General features: G+C 42.1%; 2 protein-coding genes and 1 long non-coding RNA gene across 6 annotated transcripts; 2 read left to right on the top strand and 1 right to left on the bottom strand.

The window, feature by feature from the left end:
- Nucleotides 1-2,034: 2,034 nt before the first annotated feature.
- On the bottom strand, nucleotides 2,035-11,405 carry LOC121715937. The gene is made up of 3 exons (XR_006033714.1): nucleotides 11,321-11,405; nucleotides 8,964-8,967; nucleotides 2,035-2,045 (listed from the first exon to the last, which is right to left on the bottom strand). It is a non-coding gene; the product is annotated as an uncharacterized LOC121715937 (long non-coding RNA).
- On the top strand, nucleotides 6,266-12,291 carry si:dkey-190g11.3 (uncharacterized protein LOC567059 homolog). 4 transcript variants are annotated; one of them, XM_042101989.1, is made up of 5 exons: nucleotides 6,266-6,401; nucleotides 7,476-7,580; nucleotides 9,017-9,157; nucleotides 9,401-9,451; nucleotides 11,729-12,291. In XM_042101989.1, the coding sequence occupies exons 2-5, from the start codon at nucleotides 7,518-7,520 to the stop codon at nucleotides 11,921-11,923; spliced, it is 450 nt and encodes a 149-aa protein (XP_041957923.1). In that variant the 5' UTR covers nucleotides 6,266-6,401; nucleotides 7,476-7,517; the 3' UTR covers nucleotides 11,924-12,291. The 4 variants fall into 4 exon arrangements, 3 of the variants coding, with proteins under 3 accessions (XP_041957923.1, XP_041957924.1, XP_041957922.1); XR_006033713.1 differs by lacking the exon at nucleotides 6,266-6,401 and adding an exon at nucleotides 10,371-10,460 and having other exon boundaries at nucleotides 6,412-7,580; nucleotides 11,729-11,813; XM_042101988.1 differs by lacking the exon at nucleotides 6,266-6,401 and having other exon boundaries at nucleotides 6,425-7,580.
- A 1,577-nt stretch (nucleotides 12,292-13,868) lies between these two features.
- Nucleotides 13,869-18,452, top strand: plk2b (polo-like kinase 2b (Drosophila)). Its single transcript, XM_042101897.1, has 14 exons — nucleotides 13,869-14,101; nucleotides 14,196-14,303; nucleotides 14,409-14,525; nucleotides 14,629-14,758; nucleotides 14,913-15,096; nucleotides 15,254-15,452; nucleotides 15,582-15,729; nucleotides 15,917-15,999; nucleotides 16,134-16,260; nucleotides 16,372-16,452; nucleotides 16,592-16,751; nucleotides 17,072-17,201; nucleotides 17,323-17,433; nucleotides 17,570-18,452. The coding sequence occupies exons 1-14, from the start codon at nucleotides 13,913-13,915 to the stop codon at nucleotides 17,759-17,761; spliced, it is 1,959 nt and encodes a 652-aa protein (XP_041957831.1). The 5' UTR covers nucleotides 13,869-13,912; the 3' UTR covers nucleotides 17,762-18,452.
- Nucleotides 18,453-19,890: the final 1,438 nt, after the last annotated feature.

Here is a 19,890-nt window from a genome sequence, read left to right as displayed (position 1 = left end):
AGGGTTAGTGAAATATTAAACCGAGAGTAGTAATGGGTGTGCACTGTGTGCAAAATGCAAATATGATTAGCCTAAATTGCATGTCGGTTCAATGTTAATTTTCTCGCGAACCATTTATCACAGCAACTTGGCGCTAATATCATTGGAAAGCTTAGATTCCGCACGTTCACCTGATGTGATATCGACGATGATATCAACCAGGTATTTGACCTACCAGGTTGACACTTCAGCGTGAAAAATACTCAATAATACTCAAAGCATACCTGAAGCCGGGGAAATGCGGGGGGGATGCGCCTGGGACGGCTTCTGAAGTAGCATCGCAAATGAGAGAAAATTTATAAAATTCCACAGACAGGGGGTGCTCTTGAACCCTCTCACCATCTCTGAAAGCATAACCGTGGCTCAACAGGTAGCTGGCCGACCGGGTTGACACTTCAGCGTGAGAAATCGGGGGTGTGGCGTGTGAGTGTGTGAAACTAATCAAATGCGTGTGTCTCACGGCCAATGCGTGAGAGTTGGCACCTATGATTATTATTCGTAATTCACATTTATTTATTAAATAATCGATCGCGACTGACTGTCCACGTGATCTGCCAGAGTCAGCTGGGAGGAGCTCGTGACTCAAGCATAAGGACTAACGGCAGATATTGCGCGAAATTTTGGTTTATGGCTATCTTTTAGGTGTCCTTCCTATTTATTAACATGAACATGATGACTGACTAAATAAATGACTATGATGTTTAATAAACCATTGTAGGCATACAAGTTATCATTATATCACATCAATTAAGTGTTTTCTGTAGGCTAGGCTACTGTGTGACATGCAACAATAGGCTATCAACACGTTTGCAGTATCACTGTTGCAGAAATCACATATAAGAAGGCATCCTCTTGATTGTTTGTACATTTTTGCACATTCCAACATAAGGAAGCAGCATGAGGAAACTTGTCGTTTTTCTGCCTTATTTTCTAACTACTTTTACGAGTCTGCAGTATCACTGAGTACAGCTGTTACATGAGGGTCTGGCGTCCCTTTGTTATGATGCACTTCCTGCGACGCGGTCATTCGTCTCTAAATGACTTAACTCCCTCTCCCAGTCAGACCAAGGGGGCAGGCGAATTCCCGGAAGTAGAAGAATCGACGTAGGCTGGAGGGACCATCTCTCTGCTAACTCCCATAGAAGTCCATTCATTCTAGGATTTTTTTGAAATACCATAACTTCATATAACATATATCCTGTGCCGATATTGTAGCTTCTGTGTAATCCACATAAACACTACAAAGGCAAAACAGACTCCACTACCTCGTCCGTAACGTTGGTTACCCGTAAGAAGAATGGTTAGCTTGTTCGGTTGGAGGGAAGCTAGCTTTGACGTAATCTCTCTTTCGCGCCGTAGGGAGATAACCGTATTGTTTGGATAAGAAGCTCAGTCCACCTAACTGTCTATGACGGTAACTCATAAGCAAAACCTAGCATACACAACCCTATGTTAAGGTAAAGCATTACACAGAGGCTTATAATAATAAAAAAGTAAACCTAATTTTTTAAAAAACGGCACTAATCATTTCAATGGTTTTCGATGGATTGACCGTAGGTCGGAAAAGTGGAAAGAAGATTAGCTTCAAGGCTATAACTTTTTTGTTTTGTTTTAGCATGACTGTTTTTGAAGATGATCATGTGTGGTAGCTTCAACATTAACACGACTTGGTGAGGATGATATTAATAATAATACATAAATAAATGTTTAACTTTGATGACTTTGAAGGCGAAGGAAGTGTGAGAAGAATTTCTGTGTATCTATCATATGAGTTACAAGATTCAGTTCGATGGCTAACGTCACGAAGTTAAGTGTGAGTCTGCGCAGTACTGGGGGGACCAACTGAAAAATCGTTCTATTTGACTCAGTGCCCTCCCATTGAAAACGACGGAGTCTGTTCGTCCATTTCTTTTACTGTCTATGAGTCAGACTCAGTCCAAGTCGAACAAGCCTAATGTCTAATTACTGGGAGAACTGCCACTCTCGGAAAACTTCCGGTTTCTGAACTGGTTGCAGTTCCTTTTGTGGTTCCACATGAGGGCGCTCGTCTACGAGTGCAGAATGCATGGAGGTCTATGGAGCTGCTCCAGACCTCTCAAGTCTCACGCATTGAGCTTGAGACACACGCATTTCAATGACTTCACACGCTCACACGCCACACATGGCATTTCTCACTCCGAGAAATTATTAACTTGCCCGCACAGAAATTTCTAAGGGCTATATTTTACAAACGTGTCACAACTTTGCTGTCTGTGCGCTCATTCAGCTCAACTGCTGTTCAGTTACTAACCTATCGGCCAATCAGAAAATAGGATTTCTCAACCAATCAGGAAATAGTTTTGTTTTCATGTGGGTCCGCAACGTGGAGACTGCTGGTCCGCGGAATCGTGGAGTAAAATTATGCCCGGTGCTTCGTCTGATAATTTGCTGCGCAGTTGATCAAGATAACGCGGACCGACAAAAAAAGAAAACAAACGTTTCTGCTATCAATGTCATTAAACATGGAGCCATACAATAAAGTGGTGGTATGAGCGTTCATTCAATGCAGGCGTCTGCGCGAGAGAAACTGAAACTAATCGATAACGTTGGTATCAAAGCTCTGCTTCAACCTGTTGAATGCTATTTAATTGTTTAACGACACTTAATAAAACAACGTTGATTTGTGGAACTTCCATAGAAACAGAGCAGAGACTGTATAATACACTGTATAGCACTGAGTATTGTATAGTCACATTTGAATATAACGTGGCCAAAAGCTATTCTAGCCTTCTTTCTATCTGTTAAAGATCAACAGCTCAGTGATTTACGCCTATCTGCTCGCCAAAAAAGCTGGTATTGTGTTTCCTGAATCCTTACATTCAGGCATTCAAATTAAACTTAATTAAAAAACATGTATTTTTTTCTTCATTTCCTACCAATGTATGATGCTTGCATGAGGGAAACATCCCAAAACAATAGCACCCATATAATTGTTGCTGTTTTGAGAAGTATTTCTTTTCTTATGCAAGCATCATGCAGCAAAAGCAATGAAACTAATTATATCTTACATTAGTAAAGCAGTCCTCTGATGTGCATGTCACAAAACATTTAAGTGAAAGTGCATGTATAACAATATAGGCATAATAATGATTGTGATTGATTTGGAGGGAGTGGGGTTGGGTACATGTAGATGAGCCCTATGACCCCAAAGTCTGCCATGACTGGGCCTCAGGTCAAAGAAGTTTGAGAAAGGCTGGTTTACATAACCTGCATCAGATTGAGGTTTGCAGTGATGCGCCTGAAGGCATGGGTTGAGGACCCAGTCAGTTACGTCACAATATGCACATTTGTTTAAATTCACTCCTACGTAATCACCATGACCAAAATTTTACTTTTTTTTTACTTTAAATCTTGAAAAAAAAAATATTGACCTACCTACCGACCCATTTTTTTATTTTTTTGGCTGTTACTGCAAACAAGAATATTTTTAAGGATGGCCTCATGACTGTGAAAATGGCTGACATTGAACCACAGTGCTTTAAATGGGAGCCCCCAGTATCAGTCATCAAGCCATCAAAATCTGCCACAAACACTTACAACACACAACATCACTCATAAACACACACAGACACGGACAGAACCACCACTGTTCAAGAGACCATTTTGGGGCTAAATGTGCTTTTTCTCATTTGTTTGTTTAGATCTAGCAGAATGAGCCACTGCTGTTCAAAGGGCCCATTTGGGTGAAATTATTATTATAATTTATGTTAATAATAAATAATAATAATTTAAATAATAATAATACATTTATTATTATTTACTATAGGGTTCTAGAATAAATAAAACAGTGTGTTTGAAATAATGGAATTTGTGCTCTCTGATGGGACATGGGGAGGGTGGGTCTGTTGATGGGGGGGAGGGGGTGTGGCGCCACGAGTAGTTCAAGCAGACGTAGGACTTTCATGTACTTCGATCAGGGGGGAGGGGGGCGTGGCACTGTGCCAATGCCACGCCCCTCCACCCTGAGAAACAAAAGGTGTGTTCGACTTGGACTGAGTCTGACTTGGTCTGGCTTTCTACGTAAACGTGATCTTCAGAGGCTAGCCGGGAAGAGCTACAACAGAGGGCAGCTCATCCCGGACAGACAGGCTACAGTCTGCCTGACGTGACTCGCGGGAGACATCGCGGGAGATATCGCGGAATGTTGTTTGCAATAAACACAGCAGAACTTTCATTCTTACTCATTAAAATGAGCATGATGACTGACGAAATAAATTCTTATGATGTAGTTTAAATAAACCACTGTTGTCATACAGTTAACGGGCCTGCATTGTAGCACATAAATTCAATATCAAGTGTTTCCCCTATATGTGTGTCTATCTATTTAGCCAACAGCAGAAAATAACAGAATATCCAAACGTTTTCAGTAGGCTAGCCTACCATTGTTGCAGAAATCACGTATAAGAAGGTATCCCTTGGATTTCTGTTTATTTTCGCATATTCCAACATAAAGAAGCAGCATGAGACTCCCGTCATATCATGAGGACATTCCTCCCAAATGGCCCTATCACGTCTTTGAACTGACGTCATGAGGGTGTGTTTTAGCTCGTGCAGCTTGTGGAAGGCAACTGCAAGATCTGACTGCAGGCTAAGACTCCCGCGATATTTTAAGGTCATGTGACATGGTGTCACGGTGGTAAGTCCCTCCCCGGCTGACAGAAGTCGGACAGAATTTCTAACCAGCAAGCATTGCGTCCATCCCAGTATGCATTGTGTTCAACCCAGCATGCATCACATCAAGTCAGATCTGCACAGATCTGCCTCAAGTCGAACACGCCTAAAGTCTCACTCCTTGCAAACTTCAAAACTTGACAGCCCTGAATGTTAGTCTCTTCACAAGCCACACGTACGGTAATAATAATGGCAAACAACATCTTATTAATTCATTCAGGGTAGCTTCATATTATAGCCATGTAACTTAACGTTACTGGGTGTTTTTGGTTGTAGCAGAGAAGACGGGCTCTGGTTGTAGCATCAGACAGTCATTTAGCTAACGTTACCCGGTAACAGAACCGAACTAGAACTAGAAGCTACAAGTTATTATAACAACTCCATAGGTGGTCATGGTGTCCGAGTGTGTTGCGCTAATATTTTTCTCCTGGTGGATTTTTAATGTTTGTCAACATCATTCAATGATAATGGTTCATGAAAATCTTGATATAAAGTTCTGTAAATAACAGTGATTAATGCACTTTTTTTTTTTCTTTGATTCAAAGGGGTGATCCCCAAAACAGACGGTGGAATCTGCCTGCCTTCATGGAAGTATCACAAGCTTTTTCTAGCTATCTGTTCAAAAAATAAACTGCCAAATAAATAAATGTCGAACTGTTTTATTTCATTGCATGGCTATTGTTGCCCATTGGATGGATTTTAAAACATTATATTGTAACATTAATGATTTGCAAACATTTATTTGAATTATTATCAATTAATAGTGATTGGATTAAGGAGAAAAATAAGATACTTAGAATAACCCATAAATTAGGTCAGCATAACCCAGAAATGACAGTGAAAATAATATAAATCCTGGGTTGTATAAGATAGCCTACCCAACAATTATGTAGGTTTAATCTAACAGTTTTGTTACGATAACCCAATGTTTGGGTTAGACTATCAACCCTACTCATTGGGTTGACCGAACAACCCAATTTTCTGGGCTAATATAACTCAGTGCTGGGCTCGACCACTATTTACCCAGTGGTTGGGTTGAAATTGGGTTGTTTTTAACCCAATGTTTTTTAGAGTGCATGGGCTTCGGAAAAACCTTTCTCTGAGTGAAAACATCATCACTCCGCGTCATTCACGTCACTTAATGTGTGAGTCAGAGGTCGGAAACGGGCTAGATTTTGCTAACAGAGTTGCCCAGTTAGGGGCTCGTCATCACTTTTGTCGTCACGTTGTAGTTCGTTTGTAGTCCATGTGGCCTTTCATGTCCAACAGTTTTAATGTGAACTTGGGAATTTGCCGTTTTTGTCACTTGAAAGCTGCATATCTTTCTTTCACGAGCATCTTACACTATATTTTAAGCAAATACAGTTGTTTGTTTAGGATTAGTGAGTGTATGTTTTAACCTTTGTTGTGGCATCCGTGTTTGTCACACATTCCGATGGCAAAGCACATGAACACTTGCTGTCGAAAAAACAAAGTAGCCATGGGGGCGGTCCTTGTCATTCCGAGGTGCTCTGAATGCACCATTAAACTCGTTTGCCCCGGTTTCCGCCCTACACAACTTTAGACGTGGGTGGGAAATACCTTAGACAGATTGATTGCTGTGTAATACGACCATCAAGAACTACCAACTGCTGGGGGAAGCATTGCTACAGGTAGGTTGCTCACGTAGGCTGCTCGTAAAACTGTCTTTATGTAAATTAATTCAATTTGTAGATAGCCTACTCATTATGAAATACAAAATAAAATGCAGCTTGAATGTGTCTTCAATTAATTTGTACATAATTTGGTTAATTTGTTAGAAGCCTATATAAACAGGTTGGTCTAATTTTCTATTTTTGTGTGCATTCTAAGTGGGTTAGGCTACGTTATTTATGACGTTCGACATTCCCAACAGCTCTAACAATGCATTCACCACCTGTAAACCGATTCCTCTTCGCATGGAAAAGTTGGAAAGTCTGTCGCAGATTTCTTTCTAGAAAATACTCTGCTTGGAAGAGTGCTAGGCCTACTCTGAAGCCCTCCTATGGGTGGAAGTGGTACTGCACTTGTTTATCTTGCAGTTAACAATTACAGTATAAAGGAATATATATATTAAAATATAGCCTACGATTTCTATATTCTTTTCTAGCTTTTAAATATTGGTCATATCATCATGTTTTTTACTCATAGTTTCAATTAGTTTCGATAATTGTAGCCTTTTATTTGCTTGGATAAGAACCCCACACATACATTTTCAATCACTATTCTTTTAGGGGCTGTCTAACATGGATGATGACATCGAAGTCATTCTTCAGGACAGAAGCATTAAGTTACATCAGCAAAAGCTGGACAATCCTATATTCACTGCTTGTACCGGAGCTCTGCTTCTAGGTGCCTACAGACTTTGGTCTGTATTTGCACTTCCTGGGTTTCGGAAAGTACCCATAAGCCTCAAGGTAGCCTTACTCATGAGGGTGGACAGATGGGCTGTCCAAGTCTAGCTTTCTTTAGATGTTTCTGTTTTGACATCCTCCACAAATGCCCTGATCTTGAAAAATGCCTGTGCACATTCAAAAGCTTGACCTTAATGTGTATGGTATGGAGCCAGTGAAGTTAGGTGATACTATCTCATAGTCTACGTGCTGCATAGTACTTCACAAAGCACCACAGATACACAGGTGTCCTCATTTATTTGGCTTCTGTCTGTTGCTCTTGTCAACAATGACTTAAAGCTCAATGCCATGCAGGTACCCTACTTGCCCTCGAGTAAAACACAGACGCAGAATGTAATGAACCTGCTGCATGGACGCAGGGGTCGTCTGGTCGACCTGGGATCAGGCGACGGGAGACTGGTGAGTCATGGCGTGAGGATGAGCAGTTGACCAGCCTGGAGCACTCTGGTTTGCTTACCTCACTAAACGCTTTGCTGTCTGAGAACGGTGTCTCTTGGAGTGGCTGGCTGTCATGTTTGTTTGTGTGTAGAACACATCACTGCAACTGACATCATACGTCAGTTATATATGTCAGGTTGCAGTCTATAAAAGTACACTGGACATGTATGTCAAAGCAATATTGTAGGATGTCAGCTATTTTCATCAGGCTTGTGCAAAATTCCAGAATTGAATTGAAACTGGCTCTCAAATTCCAATTCAATTCTTGAATTTCACTTGCATTTCAATTGAGGTAGCAAACAGGAAGCAGAATTGCAATTCGAATTGTGCACAACCCTGATTTTCATCAAGACATAAAGACTTTAGTGGCTTGATTGACCTAACCAACATTGTCCTAACAATCATCACAGAATCATCACAGAATAAATCTTGAAAATCATCAGATGTATTTGATCATCAAATTTTTACCAAGTTGGAAAACAGAAGGCCGAAGTACTCCAAAGAAAAAGCCCATTGATCATGTCTATAATGAACATTGATTCAATGTCCATTCTCTGCACTTCTCTCTACACACCTCCACTGGGTCATTTCACAGGGTCAGTCCCATCACAAGGAGGTCTATATTGGTCAATGTCTACAGCAGTGTTTCTTAACTGGTGGGTCGGGACCCAAAAGTGGGTTGCGTAACCGTTCTGGGTGGGTCGCGGAGCTTGTAGTTAAAAACAAGCAAAAACAAAATAACTTATTTAAAAATGCTACCTCAGATCTAATGTTGGACCTTTATTTTAATAGACATTTTTATGTCAGTCATTGTCATGGACATAGACAATATTTATGTGACTGGTTATGTTAGACATAATTTTAGCGGTGACAAGTAGGCTATGACCCTTATAATATTTGAAGTAGGATATGGTTTCAATTAAATTGAGACAAAACCGAAACCCCAGTGTGCGGTGTTCACTGAATTGCTGGCACATAAGAGAAAATGCAACATGGAAACAAAGCACCCCTGTCAGAGACAAACCTATTGAGTACTTTGAAGGGGGACATCAGGAGTTGAAGACTTCACAAATGTAATGCCAAACACCAGCATGTTCCAAACAAGTAAACCTACAGGCACTTCACGTGTCTCATGTAGCTCACCGTATCTGTTGGCTTGATCAATAAAAAAATATATGGGTCGCGACTTAATGAACATGGAAAACTATGGGTCCCAAAGCAAAACCAGTTAAGAACCACTGGTCTCATGTCCCTCTACAGAGTCTATTCAACACAAATAGAACCAGACAAGCGTGTCACTTTGTTCTGCTGGCAATGCGGTGAGAAAACACGACATGAGCGCACTTGCCTCCTCTGAGGTGGTCACTTAATGGGTGTGATTGCACTCCCTCGCCCAGGTGTTTGCTGCCTCCGCCGCTGGCCTGCGCTGCACTGGCTATGAAATCAACTCCATCCTGACGACGAGCGCCCGGGTGCGGGCGTGGTTAAGAGGAGTGCCCCCTGGCAGCGCCACCTTTGTCTCTGAAGACTTCTGGAAGGTACGTGGTGGTGATGGGGTGTTCTCACAAAAGACTGATGCATTCATGAGAATGGCAAACCTCATTATATTTAGTGACTTGGCTGACACTTTTATCCAAAGCCACTGAAACAATCAGGGTACAGAACAACAACAGCATGTTAGTGCAGCAATAAGTACTTCTTGCATAGAATAGACTGACTTGAGGAACTTGTGCTTCAGTTACTCTGGTCAAGGGTCTCTCTTTGTCTGTCTTCTTTCACAGACCAACCTGTCAGATTACAACAATGTGACCGTGTTCTTGGCCCCAGGTGTGGTAAGTCACATTAGTATCATATAGGTTCATAGCAGAGGGCAAAAGACTGTCAAATCCAGTGTGTGTGTGTGTATGTATGTGTGCCTGTGTGTTCTGTATTGAATAATGTCTGCATTCATACACATACAGCACAAATGAGATGGCGTAAACTGTCTGCGGTATGGAAGTGTCATTAGTCCTAAGTGGAGCAGCCATGTTGTTTGGATACAAGGATACAAGGAAGTTTATTGTCACATGCATATGCATGGAAGTAAGAAATGCAGTGAAATTATGTCTGGTGTCAGCCTATTTGTGCATTTATGCGGGGGGGGGGGGGGGGGGGTAAAAAGTGCAGTAGAAGAGGGGTTTAGTAGTATATTAAGTGGCAAGGGCTGCATAAGAAAGGTGGGGGAGGATTGGGATTGGGGGGGGGGCACCAACAAGGAGCTTGTTGTTTGGGTGTGTAGGTCTGTTCTCTGTTCTGTTCATTAGTCCTTCCCACTGATCAGTGGCACCACAACTTTGATGATCCACTAGAGGTCTCCTCCAGTTCGCGAGCTCGAGCTAAGCTGCGTTTAATGTATACAAAGTATCTGATTGGACACTCTTTTCTTCTTGCGTTCTAGAATCTTTGCTGTGAACAGAGATCTGAACTTTTTCGATCTGAATTTCAATCTGAATTTCGCAATTTTCAATTTTTAGCAGTCTAAATTTCAGATGTTGAAAAATTACGGATTGATTATCATACTTACCGATTTGACAGTTACACATTTACAATTGTTTTCATTTCAACCCTTTTTATTCAATTTTTTTTTGTTTCATTTTATGTGAAATTACAGGACAGAATACATTTGCGTTATTCCAATGTGTTTATTTCAGGTATTTAATTCAATGTCAAACATTCAGATTCAATACTTCTGGCACATTTATACTTCCATAGTCCTGCCCCTTCTGCATGTAGCACGTGAATAGTGCACACGGGAGAGCAGAGCAGCCGTGGGTCAATGATTGCACAGACGTTGTGCCGCAGGTCAGCAGAACCAGTGGACCAGTGGACCAGACCACACGCCTCCCGTGGAGCAGTTTGCGTGGCTTTGGAGAGAAAGCAGTCCGTTCACGTGCACCAACAGCACCACCCCCCCACCCCCATTACCCAAAGGGGTCTGTTCAGGCACGATCCACACAATTGTGGAACTGGCCGGATGCCACACAACCCCATGAGTTTCCCCCCCCCAACATATACACTGGCATTCAGTTCACATTAGAACTTTCAACAGCATAAATCACAAAGGCAGTCTTCTGTCACGCCGTGATGAGTCATGCTGCCGGCTGGTGGTTGAACGGCTGCAAACGGCACTTCACACAGATACCTAGATGCAAGAGTATAGTCTGCCTTCGTCTGTGCGGTAACAACTGATTCATCTTCACCAAAGACAAATACATCCATAAAATCTCATTTGTAATGCCAGACTGATTTAATTTACATAGGATTTCAGCTGCAAACCTGATTTCGGTGCAGTGCATTGAATTGAGCTGTTATAATGGCTGCTCTTTTCTGAAAGGAATTGATTGAGTAATAGGGATCTAATTAAGCATTTCAGGTTGTACCCTGCTTTTTAGCGAAAGCTGCTCAAACTGTTGGAAACAATATTTGTCCCGCTCATATAAAATACTGTTCAAGTTGCCCTTTTGTCAAATTTGGCATGTGAAATCATTTTCAATCATTCTACAATCATTCTACAATCAGATTCTACAATCATTCTACAATCAGATTTGATCATTTAATATGAAGTTTTGCATATGAGTGTCTACTTACCACACAGACCTAAACAGAACAGAACACAGATCTAAACAATGATGTAATTCTACTCATGCTTGAAGTAGAATTACATCTGATTATACACTGCAACAGGAACCTGAAACGATAAGACCCCACAGTTATTGCATGCAGGTGGTAAGCCTTAGAAAACAGGAAGTTGTGATGAATGCACATCAATTTTATTCTTCAGCGTCATTGTACAAACCACAGAGGTGCTAATTTGTCAGCACTCGATGCCAAGGTCCATAGTGGCTATATGGATGAAGGAAATGTGTGTGTTCTTCCTAAAAGAGAGTTTTCTGTTGCCCCTGTTGCATATAGTATATACTGTAATAAAGCATATAGTGCATGGTCCAGGGAGGTCAAGGATCAAGGTGCATGTTCAAGCTGGGCTCCATGAGGCTGTTTGTAAATAAAACATTGAATATAATTAAATTGTTTTTGTTTGTTGATTAGTTTGTGTGTTTGCTTGCCTTCAGATGGACGTACTTGGGGAGAAGCTGTTGAAGGAGCTACCTGATGAAGCACGGGTTGTAGCCTGCCGATTCCCCTTCCCTCACTGGCCCTGCTCTGCTTCTGAGGGACAGGGTCTCGACCAAGCCTGGGCATACGACATGGGAGCTGTGCGTGGCCATCTCCTCCAAACCCCCTACACCACGGCCAAAGGCATATAGACACAGTATAAACACTCCCTTTTGTCCACTTGACGGTGGACGTTGATCTTATTGTACAAGATGAGATCTGTAGCACAAATGGTGCCAAATGCTCTCCCCTATTCCCCCTACACAGCTAACCTGAGATGCTGGATCAGGAGACGCGCCTTTATTTGTATCAAATATCATAATTTCTGTCACATCCACAGTCACATGGAACTTTGGACTTAGTATTGTGAAGCCATTCTGTCCATGTAGTCACACACAACTGCATTACCCATAGTCAGTGATTTCATAATGAAACTTCACTCAGAAAAGTGCAATTATTTTTTTATATTTATAGTTGACTCCAAAAAAATGCGAAAATAACAATTAAATCCTATCATGAATCTTTTGTGTAGGCTGCTCATGTGTTACCTTGTGTGGTGCTATAAAGGAACAGTCACACAAACACGCAGAGTGGCATTTGAAATCCCCAGGAGACATTCATTTATCATTCATACATCAGCAGGTACTGTAGTAACAAACAGTCTAATAAATTAGCCATGTGCAGGCTTGCAGCTGGTATTTCGGCACGAGGAACCTCTCGCTGGGCTCAGACACCATGTTGTAGGATGACTGTTTGTTCTCAGAGCCTTTGTCTGGGCCACGTGTAACTGGTGAGAGTAGCAGTTGGAGGCCATGGCAGGCAATGTCATGCTGGCTCTTGGCAGTCCTGACTGCTGCCAATCTGTCTTTACTGTTAGTGCTCCAACATATTACTGTAGGCTATGTTCCCTATATTTTTAGCCTCCCCATTTTGAGGAGACCGCTAAGACTCGGGGTGTGTCACATCATAGCCATATCAGACATGTCAAGACAAGTCTCCTGGACTTTGATCAACTGAAATGACCAATGGGTATTTAATTGTAAGGGCAGTTATTGGCTACTGCAGTTTTTTTCAAAGTACAGTGCGGTACAGTAGTATTTCAAAATGCTGAATTTCTGCAGTAAAGTAGCCTACAGTACTATGCAGTTTTTCCACAATACTGCATTTCCTGCACAAGAACGGCAAATATTTCCTCCAAAACTGCAGTTTTGATGCTCAGGGAACTGCAGTTTTGACACAGTTAATGCAGTTATTTTATAAGGGCACTAAACGGCCATTTGTCACATGCAGTTTCAGATTTTCAGGTGAAATTTTGATGTGATATTGTGTCTGATAACATTTTGGTCAAAGGCATTCATTTAATTTCATGTCAGGCAACTGACCTCTTTACACGTTGCTATCAAATTGCAGATTTACATGCATAATAGGGAAATGTTTAATGCAAAACAATTATTTCTGGATATGAAATCACTCCCGCATATTTAAATAAAATAGCAGATACATTTGCAGTAAGCCTTACATTACAGTATGGAACTGTAGGAAATCATAATCAGTTAGGAAATCATTCTAGGACTGGTGGTTGTTATGTTGCCTAAACATTGGCGCAAATCACTTTTGCCTCAATAACCATTGGCCATTGAATTTGATACCACCAGATGACGCTGCAGCCTGTTGCTGTCATGAAGAAGAATGCCCATGAATCCACATTCCATATACTATTTTCCTTCTCCATAACAACAAATATTGATCTTCTTGTGGTAATTCTGCTAATTGTGGATATGAACATGTATAATAAGCCTTATGACGTTGAAATTCACCAGTCCAACATAGCATAATTTAACCTCTCATGTCTTACTTGTATCCATCACATTTTGTGTCGATTAATGCATTCGCGAATAAGCTTAACATTATGCACACATCAATCTATAAAAGTACATGATTTTGAAGCCTACATGGATACAAGCTGATTTTAGACGTCATGTGAAATAGCTCACTTCCGAGCCTTGTTAATGAGCCCCCCCCCCCCCCCCCCCCCCCAACTCTGACGTAGGAAACCCAGACTGAGGGCGGTCTCCTCTCTTATATTCAGCGGAGAAGCCGGTGCGCGCTCAGAGTGCCAAAACAGAGACGAAAGCTCCGTTATGGATATACTGAAGAATACCAGCTATGTGCAGACAGCCAGCAGACAGACAGTGAGTGACCAAAGCACAGTCGGTGAAATGCGGTGGAAGAAAGGACAAGATCATGGACACATGCCATCAGAGCTGTCCAGGATCATTACAGACCCCGTTACTGGGAAATGTTATTGCCGTGGAAAAGTTTTGGGGAAGGTATTTAAATTTCCATTTCATTCTTCGGCATATTAATCGCCTGCTGTCGATTTGACGGACCATCATTGATTCCGTGTGTTTTGCTTCGGTATAGGGTGGTTTTGCAAAATGCTACGAAATGACCGACCTCTCCACCAGCAAGGTGTATGCAGCAAAAATTGTTCCTCATGCGCGCGTGTCCAAACCCCATCAACGGGAGAAGGTGAGGATATGTCTATAGCTACTTGGTGCAGTCTTGGATTTGTCAACCGTTTGCGTTGGTATGCTTAGCCACCTGTTTTCATATTGTGGTCTCTGTTCCCTATAGATTGACAAAGAAATTGAACTCCACAGAGGACTCCACCATAAAAACATTGTTCATTTCTATCATCATTTTGAAGATAAAGACAACATATACATTCTGTTGGAATATTGCAGTAGAAGAGTGAGTACTGAATGTGAAGAAGTTATTATCGTTCAGTGAAATACTTACCATATGTGATATATGATGCTAATTTTACCCATTTCTCCTTTTCTCTCTTTTACAGTCATTAGCACACATTCTTAAAGCGCGTAAAGTGCTTACTGAGCCCGAGGTGCGGTATTACCTCAGACAGATAGTCTCCGCGCTAAAGTATCTCCACGATCAAGAGATTCTGCACAGAGACCTGAAATTAGGTATGCTTTTCTTCAACAGACACCACATCACTATAAAAAGTGCTTTACATGGTCATGAGCTCAAGGGATCATAACGTGTATATTACAAGTTGTAGCAATGTGCTTTAGCTGACTGGTATATAGTCTAACTTATTGTGACCTTGTATATGTTAAGGTAACCTCTTCATCAATGACTCCATGGAGGTGAAGCTGGGAGACTTTGGCTTGGCATCTAAATTGGAACCAGTGTGCAACAGGCGAAAGACCATTTGTGGAACCCCTAACTACCTGTCTCCTGAAGTACTGAACAAGCAAGGTCACGGCTGTGAATCGGATGTCTGGGCACTTGGTTGTGTCATGTGAGTGTTGTCTTGTTTTGATTATGTTTTCATGCTTGCCCTGCTAGACACTGGACATGAATTCAGGAAGAACTGTGTAGCTTTCTGGTAGTCATAGTGACAAACCATGAAACTTTACCTGAGTCTGACGGCATTTTGCTTTACTCATGTCCTGCAGGTACACCATGCTTCTAGGCAGACCACCATTTGAGACCACTAACCTCAAAGAGACCTACAGGTGTATCCGGGAGGCGCGGTACACCATGCCCTCTTCACTGTCCCTTCCTGCCAAACAGCTTATCGCCAGCATGCTGTCCAAGGGCCCGGAGAACAGGCCACACCTAGAGGATATCCTGCACCATGACTTCTTTACACAGGTGTGGTGTTAGTTATCTATATGTTCCATAATGTAAAGGGCATGTGCGTACTTTCTTTATTGGATTGGATTGTCCCTTGATAGCTATTTAATGTTGTTATCTTGCCCCCCCCATCCTTTGCCACTGCAGGGCTTCATGCCGGAGCACCTCCCCCCCAGCTCCTGCCACAGTGCCCCAGACTTCCACGTCTCCAGCCCAGCAAAGAGCTTTTTCAAAAAGGCTGCAGCCGCTCTCTTCGGCGGGAAGAAGGACAAGGCCAAATACCTGGACACTTTGAGTGAGTGCTTGCATTTATTTATTTATTTATATGTCTGTTTATTTATTTATTTGTGGTTCACATCAACATGTGTCAGTGTGGTGTAAGGGTCTACAGAGGTTGTACTTCCTTTCTATTGAAAGGCTTTTACATTGCGCAAGCGTTCAGAGATTTATAAGTTGTTTTTTTTTCTTTTTCATTGGAACAGATAAGCTCACCAAGGAGGAGGAAGACATCTACAAATTGCGACAAGACTTTCAAAAGACTGTTATCAGCCAGCCGGTCACTGAGGTATGCCGAGTTTCTAGATTAAAAAGCAAACAAAAATCAAATCTGTTTTCCTCAAAGCCTACAATGCTAAGAAAAACAAAGACACAGTGTATCTGAATACAACCTCTTCTCTTCCATCGTTTCAAAAAATAAAGCAGGGCGGTGGGTCCACAGCTGGGAAGCAAGTGCCCCTGACCACAGACGGCCGCCCTCAAAGGAGAGACGCCATCCGCATGATTGTGCGAGGCAGCCTGGGCAGCTGCAGCAGCAGCAGCAGTGAATGTGAGTATGTGTGCGAGAGATGAGTCAGAGGAAATGTCATTCCTCCGCCAAGAGCAGTGATTAAGTACACAGCAGGGAGCTGTCTCTCACCACTGTAATTGTCTCTTTCAGGCCTGGAGGACAGCACCACGGGTACAGTGGCAGAAGCCGTCGCCAGCATCCTCCGGGGATGTCTGGAGCACATGCCCAAAGGTGAGGGTTCGTCTCCCTATCTCTCTTAAGACCTGCCGTCAGTTTCCTCTGGGCTGTATACTCTATCTTAATCAAACACTGGTGTCCTGTCGGTCTTTTGTTTGGCTCTCTCTTATGTTGACTCTGTGTTTGTCCTCAGCTGATAGCATTCCCAAAGGAGCAAACACCAGCACTCTTCGTTGGGTGACCAAGTGGGTGGACTACTCCAACAAGTACGGATTTGGTTACCAACTCTCTGACAACATTGTGGGTGTCCTGTTCAACAATGGGACACATATGAGTCTTCTTGCTGACAAGAGGTGAGATTTTGTTCATTTGACTGTTTTTGTTTTTTGTGTACTATGTACTATGTGTATACTAGGTTATGTGCTAATCAGTTGTATAGGACTCTAGGGAAATTGAAAGACTACTGGTTTGGACTTCATTTTTGGTTGGCTAGCAATTTGTCATTCAGACTCAGATTAAAAGTACAGCACACTGCAGACTGACTAGAGTTAATCTTTGCCATCTAAATGGAGTGGAATTTAAAAGTGACCATTTATATCTTACTCTTCTCCTCTCTCTCTCTCTCTCTCTCTCTCTCTCTCTCTCTCTCTCTCTCTCTCTTTCTCTCCTACAGGACTGTGCACCACTATGCTCAGTTGGGCCATTGTTCAGTGTTTACAGTCTCTGAAGTGCCTGAATGCTTTGTGGGACAAATCACCATCCTCAAGTACTTTGCGCACTACATGGAGGAGAACCTGATGGATGTAAGTGTTTGCTTTGGCTCTCACACACACCCACGCCTTGCCAGGAAGTCAGCCTTCCTGAAGAAGGAATGTTTTTCTTCCTCGTTCGCCTCTGACCCTTTCTCCTTGCTTCCTTTATCAGGGTGGGGATGTGACCAGTGCCACCGAGAACCAGATGCCCAGGATTTACCTTCTACAGTGGCTCAAGTCAGACCGGGCGTTAATGATGCTCTTCAACGATGGCACCTTTCAGGTAAAACCACCTGCCTACCCACATCCACATGGCCTACAATAATAGCATACCACACGTGCCCACGGGTTCGAGTCCACTGGTTGCACTGGTTGCTTTCTCCAGCTATTGAATGACCCATTCTTCTTCTTGTGAACAGGTGAACTTCTACCACGATCACACCAAGCTGATTCTGTGGACCGAAGAGCAGGAATACATGCTGACCTATATCAACGAGGACCGTATCTCCACCACCCTGAAGCTGAGCGCCCTGTTGACCTCCGGCTGTACGTCCGACCTGAGGGAACGCATGGATTATGCCCTCAACATGCTGATGCAGAGGGGCAACTAGAACACATCCACACACATACACATGTGCTCATACACCACTGGGAAGCGAAGCACAGCTGGGAACCCCTCTGTGTATGGTGCCCCTCTGGGTTGTCATCTTTTTGAAAGACTGTGGAGCTTTACACAGGATAGACTTCCTGAACCACCCTGGAGAAGTACTCTCTGACCAAATACCCCCTGCCCACTGAGCCAGAAAGGTCTTTTTCACAGGAAAGGGCTGTACCCAACTCCATGTTGACAGAAAGGAAGATGGGGGAAAGTGATTGAAAGGATATGGATGACCGTTGAAGGATATTGTTTTTGTTTTGGGTTTTTTTTGTGTGTGAAAATACTTTAGGTAGAGGAACCATACTGGGCTGGACCCAGATGGACCGGTGCCGAGTAGTCTATTGTCATGAGAAGTGTGTAGATATGGAGGGCAGAGCTGGGCTTGTGGACTGTTATTTACAGAGCGACTCTGTTGACCGGAGTGGTGTCTCACTACATGAATTAAAGATGACGGAAGAGCGTTTGAACAATGGTTTTAGAACATTAGGTGAACATATTGTACAAATGGGATTTCATAAGCATGAGGGAAAAAAAGTCAATGTGTTTGAGGTCTGTCCATGAACGCATGGTCCGTTGGAAAATAATTTATTGTGTACATAAAGCAGTATTTATTTATTTAATGAATAAAGTTGAACATTCAATTACATGATGATTTTGACTGGTTGTGTTTAACTCTGCAGTAACTGCACAAAACAGATCAAATGGGAATATATCAGGACTACTTTTTACTTATTGTTATCCATAATGAGAAGTGGTTTTAGCTTTAATATTGACATCCTCCTGTTCTTCCATCTGTATGCCTTTAATATGATACAGCAAACAACAGGAAGGAAAATTCATTGGTTATTCGATTTAGGTCACTGCAATTAGTATCAAGATCCTGAGTCAGATGAAGACTAATTTGGTAATGAAGTGACCTGCAGATTGTTGCCTGGAGAACAGATGAAGGTGGTAGGTGAGCAAGATAGATAGATAGATAGATAGATACTTTATTGATCCTCAAGGGGAAATTCAAGGGTCTCAGTAGCATACAGACATCACACACAACATGCACTTACAGCAGAAATGGTAAATATAAGTATAAGTATAAACATATAACTAAACTCCACTGTACAATAAAGACAGTAGAAGATAAGAAAACTAACAAAACTAAATACTAAATATTCTATTTAAATTAAATTTAAAAAGTCCAGTGTGCTTGAGGGTGATCAAGCTTAAGACGCTTGTAGTGACAGGGCCGGGACTGGTAAGGTGCAATGTGTCATGGTGAAGGTGCAAAAAGTAGTCCAACCATAGTCCTTTAGTTATGTGTGCATGGTAAGGTGCTCAAGAGTGAGTGTCATGGTGAAAGTGCAAAAAGTAGTCCAATATTAGTCCAACAGTGCAAGAATAAGGTCTAGAGACCAGCATAAATAATATAGACAAATAGGAGAGTAAAGTATAATGTAGACAAGGTGATATAAAAAACTATGTCAGTGCAAGAACTATGTCAAGGGGACAAGGATGTTATTGTGCAAAGTGGAAGAACCCAGAGAACAAAAGACTGATTAGAATATGCTGATCCATCCTCAACGAAAACAGAACATCCTTGAAAAATTCTAATCAGGTTTTAGATCAAATCACAGCACTGAAACAGCCCTAGTAAAAATAGTGGATTTCAGACTGGTAACTGACTTAAACAAAGTCTCAATCCTTATTATGACCGCCGCGCATCGAAGCGGCGGTCATATAGGTTTAGTCAGATTTTTTTTTTTTTTTTTCCTTTTTCGCATGTCCAAATTTCCGTCAAGGATTCCCGGGACACTGAAAGACCGGGGTAGACAAAACTTGGTGGGCATGTAACCCCATATGGATAGCATGGAACCATCGTTTTTCGTTTTGATCTGTAGCCCCCCCGCTGGACTGCACCCCCCGAAAGGAGGATGTTGATCTCAAGGGCCATGTCAACCCATTCCATAACAACTTATTTCATGTATAGCGGCACCTAGTTAAACACAAAAAAGTAAAAATGAGGTGTTGTAATCGCAGGTATCTGTGACCTAACAGAGTCAAAACTGCACGAAATTGGAAGTGTAGGATCAT

This window comes from Alosa sapidissima, chromosome 8 (genome assembly GCF_018492685.1).
Source record: "Alosa sapidissima isolate fAloSap1 chromosome 8, fAloSap1.pri, whole genome shotgun sequence".
In the NCBI taxonomy this organism is placed as follows: domain Eukaryota; kingdom Metazoa; phylum Chordata; class Actinopteri; order Clupeiformes; family Clupeidae; genus Alosa; species Alosa sapidissima.
Note: the sequence above shows the minus strand (reverse complement) of the source record. Positions and strands in the feature narration are given on the sequence as shown.

Coding starts and splice junctions, on each gene's coding strand:
- si:dkey-190g11.3 (XM_042101988.1), top strand. CDS start 7,470: ATGCAGGTACCCTACTTGCCCTCGAGTAAAACACAGACGCAGAATGTA. Junction 7,581..9,016: donor GATCAGGCGACGGGAGACTG/GTGAGTCATGGC, acceptor TCCCTCGCCCAG/GTGTTTGCTGCCTCCGCCGC. Junction 9,158..9,400: donor TCTCTGAAGACTTCTGGAAG/GTACGTGGTGGT, acceptor CTTCTTTCACAG/ACCAACCTGTCAGATTACAA.
- plk2b (XM_042101897.1), top strand. CDS start 13,913: ATGGATATACTGAAGAATACCAGCTATGTGCAGACAGCCAGCAGACAG. Junction 16,261..16,371: donor CAGCAGCAGCAGCAGTGAAT/GTGAGTATGTGT, acceptor TGTCTCTTTCAG/GCCTGGAGGACAGCACCACG. Junction 17,202..17,322: donor TGGAGGAGAACCTGATGGAT/GTAAGTGTTTGC, acceptor TTCCTTTATCAG/GGTGGGGATGTGACCAGTGC.